This window comes from Pinus tabuliformis, chromosome 9 (genome assembly GCF_031772625.1).
Source record: "Pinus tabuliformis cultivar Carrire ecotype Pingquan chromosome 9, CPIR1, whole genome shotgun sequence".
Taxonomy (NCBI): domain Eukaryota; kingdom Viridiplantae; phylum Streptophyta; class Pinopsida; order Pinales; family Pinaceae; genus Pinus; species Pinus tabuliformis.
In genome coordinates, this window is record NC_142307.1 from 1817452253 (window position 1) to 1817464411 (window position 12159).

The window sequence follows — 12159 nt, forward strand, 5'->3', positions numbered from 1 at the left end:
GTCCCTTACCTTGACAGGTTCACTCTTTGGTCTGACTGGAGTAAGAAATCCTCCAAGAGAGGTTTTGGTGGTATAGCTTGTTATATTAGGAGCAATGTTTCCTCTTACATCTGACTTCATAAAATAGACCCCTTCAATCGATACAATCAAGATCTATGATTCTACTACTAATAGGATCTTCCTTGCAATATGATATTTCGTCCCTATCAAGTTTACATCCTATAAGAAAAATAACCTAGATAAGAATTATCCTTTCAATACCTTAGAAAAAGAAAGCTACAACCTAAGGACTATTGATAATATACTTTTTCTTGGCGACTTTAATGCTCGGACTACTACTAACCAAGCTATTATATTAAGTAAAAAATCTAACCGGGACCCCTTATGGCTTGATGAGGATAGTCACTTAGCTAATAGTTTAAAAAAAAAAATCTGAAGACATAATCGATAACTTATTCAACACCAAGCTCCTCAAACTTTGTAGTTCCCAAGACATAATCATTTTCAATGGTATTAATAAATGGCCTCTCTTCGATCAAATGACCCATTCCCATGGGCTAGGTAGTAGTGTCATGGATTATGCAATATTTGACATCGATGTCCTCAACCATATTAAAAACTTTGAGCTTCTTAATGGGTACAAGCCTGACTCTGACCATATACCTTTGTCTTTATCCCTCAAACTTGCTATGAATACCACCCACATCCAGGAAAATAGTGAAAGAAAAAGTTATATTCATTTCGATAGAAGTAAGGTAGACCTTTTCTTAAGGGATTTGGAAAGGAATTTAAGCTCCCTGACTTATAATAACAACATTGATCAAATTTACTACTATATTACTACTACCCTTTCCACTACCATTAGAAAATTTTCTAATAGGACGTTGTATAAGAATAAAAATAGAACTTTCAATTCTTGGTATGACAAAGACTATAAAATTTCTAGGAAAGCAAACAAAGATGCCCCTGATAAAAGAATTAAGCTCCAGAGTATAAGTATATACAAAGCTGTCATTAAGAGGAAGAAGAGGTCTTATATTAATAAGAGACAAGAGCATCTTCCCCACCTTTCCAAAGTTGCACCCATAAAGTTTTGGCATAATGTGCTTTTTCGTAAAACTAAATATAATCATTCTATCCCCCTATAAAATTAGGAAAACTATCTTAAGAAGGTATATGACTCTCTGGACACCACGAGCAACATCTTAAACACTCCTATTAAGGATGATATTTTTTCCTTTGAATACATTGAGTCTAGGATTAATAAGCTCGCTAATGGGAAAACCAAAGATATTGAAGGTTACCAAGATGAGATCTTTAAAATGAGAAAACCTATCCTCATTCCTTATCTCCACAATATTCTCAATTTGGTTGTAAAGCAAAAAAATGGGGACAAAATAATTCTTTTTAACTATATAACTGTTGGGCTGCCAAATTAGCATACACTTTCACTCCATTTTCACATTTATCCTCATTTTGTCATCTCATTTCATCACATTATCATTATATTTCCATTACCATATGGGTTCATATTTTCATTTTCCAAACTTATTTATTTTATGTATTTAAAGTGAATTTAAGATTAAAATTTAGAAAAATAACATGTATTTGCTTATACCTAAAGGTGGAATGAGTATGGTGACATGTCTAGGTGATTTGAAAGGTTCCAAGATACTCTTATGCGGCCTCCAAGGCTCAAATTCGAATTCACTTGGACATTTGAAGGAGATTTGGGAGAGGGGTCAAGCATATCTCATGGAGAAAAATCATGAATAAAGGAATATGTGTCTCATATTGGTTGTAACCATATGAAGGATTTGTGGATCTAGGATGGATTAGTGGATCTTCATTAATGATTTAGTCAATTATGTTTTTGCATAAATAGGAGTATCTCCTACATTGCAAAGGGAGTACTCTTGGAGGATGTATCCTAACTTATGATGGAATAGAATAAAGTTTTCTTTCTATGGTTTTAGATATAAATTGTCTTAATGTAGTATATGAATCTATGGAATAGTTTGTCACTTTGTTCTTAAGAGAATTGAGCTCACTCTAAAAGGATCAAAGAAATATTTTATTTCATTATAGATTTTATTTTCATTTAATTACTTAGATTGAATATTTTTCATTATTAATGAATGAATTTTAGTTTAAATCTTATCAGCATATGAAATGACAAATATGGGTCTAAGTTAGTCTCTCTTCCATTTGATATGAGTAATAATTGAAATTCATTCTCTTTTTCTAGTTTCATGTGATTTTATGAATTTCTAGTTTTCCAACAATGGCATTAATGATGAATGAATTTGTAGTGAAGAACAACAAGGACCTCCTTAGTTAAGATCCTCTTCTATTATTTGTTTATGCATTTTAAGCTATTGTCGATTAGTGGTTTTTGATTTCTCTTCATGAAGTAGTATTCTAGAAGAAGGACAAATCTATTTCTCCTATGTTAGGAGCCACTTTTCTTGTTTATCACATAATGAATTAGAAATTACTTAGTTAAATTTTATATTTGTATTATGCAATTCTAATTAGTTATAATTTCATTCCCTTCAGTTTCCATAACTTATCTTATAAAGTTGATTATAGTTGCATCTGAGGTCCCATATATTTTTGTTTGCTTCTAAGTTTTACGAAACCCCTGGGTTGACAAATTAAATGATAGGGATTTAACAAAAAATTAAACCATCCAACATTTTGGTGTCGTTGTCGCGGAAGAAAAGTTAGATGTAACTAAGTTAGGAGGATTTTTTAGGAAACATTCTCTTTTAAGATCATTTTTATTTGGGGTTAGATGCATTTAGGAATTTTTTATCTAAGTTTATTTGCATTTTCATATAGAAAACATAGAACATTAAAATCAAGAAACCCCATTCATTAAAAACAAAAAAAAAAAAAAAAAAAAAAAAAAACTAATTGCAAAAACAAGAACTGAAGAGCTTTGTGCTATGACAATTAAAGAAAATAAAAACCTAAATATCACATTGAAATTTGGTTTCAACTAGTCAGTCTTCATGATCATGTCCAAGAACTCAATAGGGTTTACTTTTCAAACTTGGATATGAGTCTACTCATGATCTTGTTGCGCAAATAGATGCACTGGAAATTCTATTATACTTAAGAGAATGTTTGATTTCTTTTTCAATAGAATACGACTAACAAATAAAAAAACAAGTTTTTGTGATTTTAGGATAAATTTTAAATTTTGTGGTGCAGTAAGAACCACCCATTTACGAAGAACCAAATTTACGGAGGAGGCTCTGCTAGGGTTCTGCGAACACCTGCATACGGCGCCGACGAACAGTGAAGAAAACTCTTTCACAGACACTGAGTAAGCTGCTGTAGCACCCCGTCCTGCAGCGCATTCGTGCCAAGGATGGATCATCCCCAGGGGGGGGCGTCGGAGCCCTCCCCACCGCAGTCAGATTCTGAGCATCAAGTGATCTTTGGATCCGTGAACGAAGAAATCTTGAACAGGGGAAAAATACCTCAAACAGACTTCAACAATGACAGTAACCGCAAAGAAGGCGATGGCACATCGCAAGAAGAAACCGAAATGCCTGGAGAACAGCCGCAAATCACCTCTAGCACCTGCCGACCAGCAGCCAAGGTCAGACCAAGGATCGAGTTGCCTGGAGACAAGATCGATGAGAGAATACAGTTCATGAAGGACCATGCCCTCATTGGCAAGTTCATCGGTTTCTGGCCAACTGAAAGGGCCCTATATGGCTGGATAGCTGCTAAATGGAAACCCAAAGGGGATGTCACGTTACAACTAGGGCCGAAAGGATTCTTCACTGCTATATTCTACTGTCCGGAGGATAAACACAGGATCCTAGTAGGAGGGCCCTATTTTTTCAACTCGGCTGGGTTATACTTACGCGACTGGATCCCCAAATTTAACCCGGACAAAGAAGACCTATCATGGGCTCCTGTTTGGATCAGGCTGTATTCGCTTCCGGACGAATACTGGGGGGAGGAGCTCCTCAAAAAGATTGGCAATGGAATCGGCGATTTCATCAAAGTAGCCGAAGAAACCCTATCTCGTAAGTATACCTCCTACGCCCGGATTTGTGTTTTCATTCGCCTTAATGAGCCTCTCCCTGAGTCAGTTGAGCTTGCGCATCGTGATGAAGAGTGGATTCAGCCTCTCGACTACGAGCATGTTCCCTTCCGATGCAGAAAATGTCATGCCCTAGGTCATCTTTTCAGGGACTGCCCTCTGAATATTCAATCTAGTCCTCCTGATCCCTCAGGCTCCCCTGCTCAGGATGGATTTACTAAAGTCTCAAGCAGGAAGCGTGCGCACAAAAAGCCCTCCAATGGTCACAAACCCCAGCCCCGCAAGCCGCATGGCCCAGTAACCAAGAACAGCTTCGACATTCTTGGTCAATCCTCTGAAGACCCCCCCTTAAGCAAGGAAGCCGCTCCTGATCATCCCTCCTCCTCCTCCCCTCCCCTTTCCTCCTTCTCCCCTCCCAAATCCTCTGTCCCCATCTCTAGCCCCATCATTCTGCAAAAGGATCAGACCAACTCAGCCGATAAACTCAAAGATATGGAGGTGGATGGCAAAAATGACATTTCCCAGAATCTTGATTCTGGCAACGAAGACAGCAATCAAGTGCATTTAATGGACGAGGAACCGGAAAGCATAGACCTGCATGGCCTAGATCTCCTAGAAATGGAGGCTGCATGCAGAAGGAAAGCATATGATGCCATCCCCGAGTTTCAACTTGACAAACTCGAACTGGTTATCTCACGCGCCTACTACCAAAACCAACTAGGAATTCAGCCAGGCAGCCAATGGGACGGCACCCAGCGCCACAAGGACTCAAAAAAAAGGGGCCGAAAGACAGATTTGCAAAGGACGATGGAGATTGGGAAAATCTTAGTCGATTCTGGCAGATACGCCAAATTGACTAAGTATTTCAAGCCCTCTGCTAGTAGTTAAACATGAAGCTAGTATCCTGGAATATAAGAGGGCTTAACAGCCCCGGAAAACTCAGGATGTTGAGAAACATGATAAAGAAGGAAAAGCCCCAAATTTGCTTTCTCCAGGAGACTAAATGCAACAGCTCTATGTTAGACAGCTTCCTTTTAAAAGCCTGGCCAGGATGTAGAACAGTGGCGGTCGATGCTTGTGGAGCCTCAGGAGGTTTGGCTATAGCTTGGAACACTCAAGCGGTCTTCCTTACCGATTTTCACGCGGCGCATCATCTGATACAGGCCACCTTCCACATTCTGGGGACAAACATTCATGGCAATTTGTCAAATGTCTACTTCCCGCAAGACACTAGCAGCAAGGTAGAGCTTTTGGACACTATCGAAGTCCTCAGCAATAGTAGGAAATTCCCACTATGGATCGCTGCTGGGGATTTCAATATGATTACGAAATCAGAAGAAAAGCTGGGAGGAAGAAGCAGATTGGAGCCTGAGGTTGATCGATTCAAAGAATTCATAAACTCGGCTTCCCTTATTGATATGCCGTTCTGCAATGGAACCTTTACTTGGAGCAATCGCAGGGCAGGCAAGCATCAAATCGCCTCCAAGTTGGATCGCTTCCTCCTCTCGGACAATGCGGTCCACTTAGGAGGGGATTTCACAGCATCCATTCTGGCTCATTCAGGATCAGACCATTGGCCAATAGCTCTTCAATGGCAAAGACCCGGCAACATAACCAAAAGACCTTTCAGGTTCGAAGGTTTCTGGCTCACTCATCCTAACTTCAAAGAGTTTGTTAAGACCATCTGGACCTCATTCATCCCTCCAGAAGGAGCGAGAATGTACCAATTTCAGAAGAAACTAACATTTCTCAAGAGCCATCTGAAACAATGGAATAAAGAAACCTTTGGCAACATTTTCGAGGAGAAGAAAAAGCTCATACAGGACCTGGAAAACCTTCATCAGCAGATCATCACGGAGGGGCACACGGAAGAAACGCTGGAGAAGGAACGCCACATTCACAACTTATTGGACGAAAGAGGGAAGCAGGAAGAAATCTATTGGAAGCAAAAGTCAAGAGTTCGATGGCTGAAGGAGGGGGAGCGCAACACTAAATTCTTTCATAGAACAACAGTACAAAGGAGAATGTACAATAACATCCCCTTCATCCAAAACCAAGCAGGCGACAAGGTAGAAACGCATGAAGGGATTGAAGCCGAGCTCCTCAATCATTTCCAACAAGTCCATCAAGAGCAGGGAGAAGACAGGCAACAAGCCATAAACAAAATTACCAGCAATATTCCAAAAATTATTACAGAGGAACAAAATGAACTCTTAATGCGCCCCATCAGCATAGAGGAAGTGGATGATGCCATGAAGCAACTCAAAGAGGGCAAAGCTCCTGGTCCCGATGGGTTCACAACTACATTCTTTCATGCCTTCTGGGATATGCTAAAAGAGGAAGTCTGGCAGATAGTTGAAGAATCCAGAGCAACACGATGGCTTCTTCCCTCTCTCAACGCTACCTTCATCGCTCTCATTCCCAAGGAGGAAGAATCCATCACTCCAGATAAATTCCGTCCCATTGCATTATGCAATGTCATTTACAAAGTAATTTCAAAGGTCATAGCTAATCGGCTCAAACCGCTTCTGCCAGCACTAATATCCAAGGAGCAATCAGGCTATGTGGAGGGGCGACACATAATGGATGGTATCCTGCTCTCTCACGAAATCATCCACTCTCTCAAGAACTCTAAGCAAGCAGGTATGCTACTCAAGCTAGATCTTTCAAAAGCATTTGACAAACTGAACTGGAACTATATCCATCATATGCTTAAAGCCTTTGGTTTTTGTCCTCCTTGGATTCGATGGATCCTGAACATGATTAACTCTACTCATTTCTCCATCCTGGTCAATGGCTTTCCCTCCCGCTCGTTCAATCCCTCCAGGGGCATCCGGCAAGGAGATCCCCTCTCCCCCTTTCTATTCGTTTTGATGGCCGAAGGGTTGGGAAGGCACATCAAGCAAGCTCTTTGCTTGCGGCAAATCAAAGGTATCTCTGTGCACAACTCCCCTGCCCTCTCCCATCAGCAATTCGTTGATGATACAATGCTGTTTGGTTACCCCTCGGCTCAAGAAGCCCGTAGACTCAAAGGTCTCCTCCAGGACTTCTCTCTGGCGTCTGGCATGACTATCAACTGCTCCAAATCGCAAATTTTCTTTTTTCACACTCCCCCGTCTGTCAAATCAGTTGTCTCTCGCATTTTAGGCTTCTCCTCTGCGTCTCTTCCCTCCAAGTACTTAGGTGCCCCCCTCACTGCTTCAGCAATCAAGCACTCTGCCTGGCGCACCCTTCTGGACAAAATAGAAAATCGCCTCAACCTCTGGACTCACAGGTCGCTAAATCTAGCCAGCCGAATTGTACTCATCAAATCGATTCTGCAAGCAATGCCTCTTTACTTGTTTTCTTCTTTGGCTGCACCAAAATGGGTTTTGAAAAGTCTCAGGAACATGCAGCGAAATTTCTTATGGAGCAGCTCGGCCACCAATCGAAAATGGGCCTTGGTTAGATGGACAAAAGTCTGCATGCCCAGGGACAAAGGAGGAATTGGGCTAAGAGACCCTGAACACAGTAACGCCATCATGAATGCCAAGATCTGGTGGCAGTGGCTCACCAACCCAGACAAACCTTGGGGAACGATATGGACAGCGAAGTATGCAGACAACAGACCCCACGAGGAACTCATTAGATTCACTCCCACTGAAAAAGGCTCTTTGATATGGAACGCTGCAAAGCAACACCATCACATTATACAACAGCATAGCTTCTGGGAAATCAGAAATGGTTGTAGCGCAAGATTCTGGATGGACGCCTGGAATCAAATGCCAAGACTTACGAACATTCTCCACCCCACAATGATACCGGAGAGGCAGGAACAACAACAGGAAAAGGTCCAACTTTACTGGCAACCAGAGCTAGAAGAGGGCTTCAGAAAATGGAAATCAAGCGGCCAAATCCTTAACAGCGAAGATGATAGGATGAACATGGAGCTGGATATTGAGTTACGGAAAAGAAGAATAAGACAGGACAATGGCGAGGACATTCTCCGATGGGGATACCTGCCTAAAGGAACCTACACCACAGCAGAAGCCTATAAAATTCTTTGTAACTTCGCAGCTAACCCCGACCCTCTATGGAAAAAAATTTGGGAGCTTGGTCCTTGGCCAAAAATCTCCTATTTTCTCTGGCTGACCGGGCACAAAAAGATTCTCACCTGGGATAAGCTCAGAAAGAGAAACTTCCATGGCCCCTCGATCTGTCACAATTGTCTTCAGGAAGAGGAAACCCTCCAGCATCTACTGAATTCTTGCCCCTTAGCCAAGCTTCTCTGGAACAGGGTCAGATTCAGATGTCAAAGACAAGGCATAAAGGAGGACGACATTATTAATTCCTTAAGGCTATGGCCCAGGCAACCCTACAAAAGCTCACTTCTCAATTATCTATGGTGCATTATCCCAGGGATTGTCCTCTGGAATATTTGGAAGGAACGAAATCAGCGTATCTTCAAGAACAAAAGATCGCCGCTAGAGGTAATATGGAACAAGATTCAAGGAAACATTCAAGAAACAATGGCGCTCCAAAGCTGGACCAAAGAAGATAGGCCAACTGAGGACAGTGAGCAGAACATTCTAAGAAATTGGCAGCTGCAGATACCTCAAGATCCCCAAAGAAGCAACCTCCCCAATAGCAGCAGCATTAGAAAAGATTGTCACTGGATTGCTCCCCCTGAAAACTCATACAAGCTAAACTTTGATGGGGCCTCCAAAGGCAACCCAGGGGCTGCAGGGTTTGGAGGCATTATCAGGAACCATGAGGGCACTCCTCTACAAATCTACTTTGGAAGCATTGGATGGGACACCAACAATTCAGCAGAGTTGGAGGGGCTCTGGCAGGGCCTTCAAATTGCCTGGAACCTTAATCTCCAACCCTTAATTGTTGAAGGGGACTCTCAAATACTCATTAACATGGTAACTCGTATACATAATGGTTCACAAGCAAGGAAAATAGCTCCCAGCTGGAGACTTGAGGCAAGATTAAATGAAATCGCGCACAGGATTGATAATGCAAGGGCTATCTCCTTCAAACACACTCGACGGGAAGGAAACAAAGTTGCAGATCTCCTGGCCAATATTGGGGTTGAGACCAGCACCCCCCTAATCTCGGGCAATACAAACATCATATCCAACAGGCAGCAGCTCCAGGAGTGTGAAAGCTTAATCCAAGAGGAGGCTGCTGCCCCGGATGCGGGTGCCACCTCGCATGACCAGGTAAGGCCACTTGCCACGGTCGATAGGACACGCGACGGACGGAGGGCTTTAAGGCTCCTCGCCGCCACCTCCCATCGACCAGCAATGCAGCACACCAGCCTTTATGAAGGCGCAGGAACCACAACGGAGGTTGATGGCCGCATTCAATGCGGGGACAAATCGAAGGAATGAAGGGGTCGTTAAGAATTTCGATTTGGGGGCAGTTGAAACCCAAAGCTATGGTGTTCATGCTCTGCGTTCTGCGAATTCTGGGGTTATTGTGGAATTGGGGGAGGCTGGCCGACTGCTAGTCCTCCCTGGTTCATGCTTGCAGTCATTTGTTTGTTATCGTGAGCCGAATTGGAAGGAAACTTCGTCTGAGGAAGAGGTATCTGGAAGAATGGTGCGGGAGAGAATGCCATGTCGTCGAGGCAGAGGCTCAGGGCGAGCCAGATCCTCTCGCGGGCCTGCAGCTGACCTACACCACCATTGCTGCTGTGTTTACTGTTATCGACGTGTGGGAGCTCCTCAGGTGCAGGCCAGCCAATTTGTGGAAGCTGGAGGGTCCAACAATGGCGAGCCAAGCCTACCTGCGTTTGGCTCTGTCATCTTTACACTGCGCAATTCCAGAGAAAATTTGGGCATCAATGCCCATATATCTGTGTTATTCACCAGGATCCCGGAAGAGAATGAAGATGGCTTGCCTCGGCCACCTGCAATGGAGAATCCCTTGGATAACGAAGGGGGAATTCCCCTGGTGCAAGAAGGAAGTCTGCCTCAGGCTCTGGCGGAAGAATGTCGGGTTGTGGACAAAGGTAAGAGGCCATTGGGGGAGGCCTCAAGCTCAAGGGATGCTGCACTGCGGGAGCGCGAACCTGAATTGCCGGCCTTCTTGGACGGCTTACCAGAAGGACATGGTTGGGCTTGGATTCGTGAAGCTGAGCCAGAGGACGAGCCGGGGGACGACGCGAACGAGGGCTAAGCCCAGGTGGCTCTCATGCATGATGCCTGGACGCGTGTGGGATCGTGGTCGGTTCTGTTATCTCTCCTGTTGTCTTGTGTCTTTCTAGTTTTTTCTGTTGAATTGTGTTTCTGGGTCTTATGTATCTACTGCTGTCTCTTGGTTTCTCTTCCGTTACGGAATGTAGTTTTTTTGGTTTGGGCCATAACCACATGCCCTGTATCCATCTGACAAACTCTGCCCCTGCGTGGGTTTCACAGAGATGTTTTGAGTCTTTTTGTTGGCGGTTTTTAGGGAGATGTCTAGGTACCTTCTGGTGGTGGGTTTTACAGAGATGTAATGGGTTTTGGGACTATGTCACAGCTGCCATGGCGCCACTCACGGACATGGGCAGCAAGAAATCTCGTATGTAAAGTTTCCGCTGTAAATATTAATACAAAGTAGGTAATGTTGCTTAGAAAAAAAAAAGAACCACCCATTTACTAACTCTTGCAAAAAAATTTGCAATAAAACAAATGATTGTGAGTGAGGAGCACAAGCGAAGGTGGAAGAATGATTTCAAGTAAGAGATCGATTCTTTTCATTTTATGTTTTGCATCCAAATTTTTAAAAGAGAGGAATAAACTAATAAAAAATTTAGTATGCTCTCCTCCTGTGCTTTGTGTGACCTGGAGGATCAAAAAAAAAAATTTCATGTTAGTATATATTTTATTAAAAAAAAACTATCTTTCATTATTTGCTTCTTTTAAAGAAAAAAAAAAAGAGATTTTCTTATTTAAAAAAAATTGAGCAAAAAAACAAAAACAACAACAACAACACTAAATAAAAACAAAAAGAAAAAAAAAAAAAAAAAAACACAAGAACAAAAATGAGAATAAAGCAAATTTAAGCAAATAAAATAAAAAAATTCATGGAAGCCAAGGAAACGAGTTGATGCAAATGTTATGTGTGATTTTCAAAAAATGAAAGATAGTTGTGCATTCTCCTGATTTAAAAAAAAAGAAAAAGAAAAAAACCAACTTTACCTGACAGTTATCTGAGTAGAGGCCAAATTTGCAGAGGTTAAAACCTTCATCTTTAAAATGAATTTTCTGACCAAATAAAAATGAATCTCAAAAATCTAAAACATGGGTTTTTCTCAGAATGGGGTGAGTTATGCTTATCATGGGTTATTTCCTCAAAATTCATAACCATTTGAGAGATTTTGAAGGTTCTATGGAGCCTTATTTGCGAGGTTATGTGAAAAAAAAAAACGGTTTTCAATTAAATGCAGCCAGCGGCCAAGGGCATCCAACAGCCTAGCCACAGAGCCATGGCCAGCCACCCAGCAACGTTGCCAAGCTACAGAGAGAAAAAAAATCAATCAATAAATTTGTAAATAAAATTGATAAAAATATTAATATTAATAATTAAATAACAAAAAAGATTAATTATTAAAAAAAAAAATTCTTACTACAGAAATTTTCAGAAATGATATTTTATCTATTATTAAAACCTACAACACAAATAAAATATATATAGAGCTCATAAACATTTTCCAAGCTTTTATAGAATAAAAATTGGATTACAAAATCCACTTTCTAGGAAAAAATGATGAGTGCAAAAGATATGAAAAATGATTTCGAAAATATTTTGGAATCCCATCTTCCCAAAAATCATGGAAAGGATGAATCCAAAAGATATGAAAAATGATTTGGCAAATATTTTGGAATCATATTTTCCTAAAAATATTGGATTTAGATTGGCCACTTGTAAAGTTGGTGTTTCAATTTTCATTTTTAGAATAATTAAAATTTACAAAATTCAATTAAATTCATAAATGTTACTTGTGATCTATTGGTAAGTCATTCAAATTGCATAATGGAGGTCATGAATTCAAATCTTGTGGGCATTGGAATTTGTTAATTATTCTACAATTTTGAGATGACATTAATTAAACAACAATT

General features: G+C 41.1%; 1 protein-coding gene across 1 annotated transcript; it reads left to right on the top strand.

The window, feature by feature from the left end:
- The first annotated feature begins 4956 nt into the window (after positions 1-4956).
- On the top strand, positions 4957-10234 carry LOC149156048 (uncharacterized). Its single transcript, XM_089444619.1, has 2 exons — positions 4957-9273; positions 9389-10234. Exons 1-2 carry the CDS (start codon positions 4957-4959, stop codon positions 10232-10234), a joined length of 5163 nt encoding a protein of 1720 aa, XP_089300745.1.
- The last annotated feature ends 1925 nt before the right edge of the window (positions 10235-12159 follow it).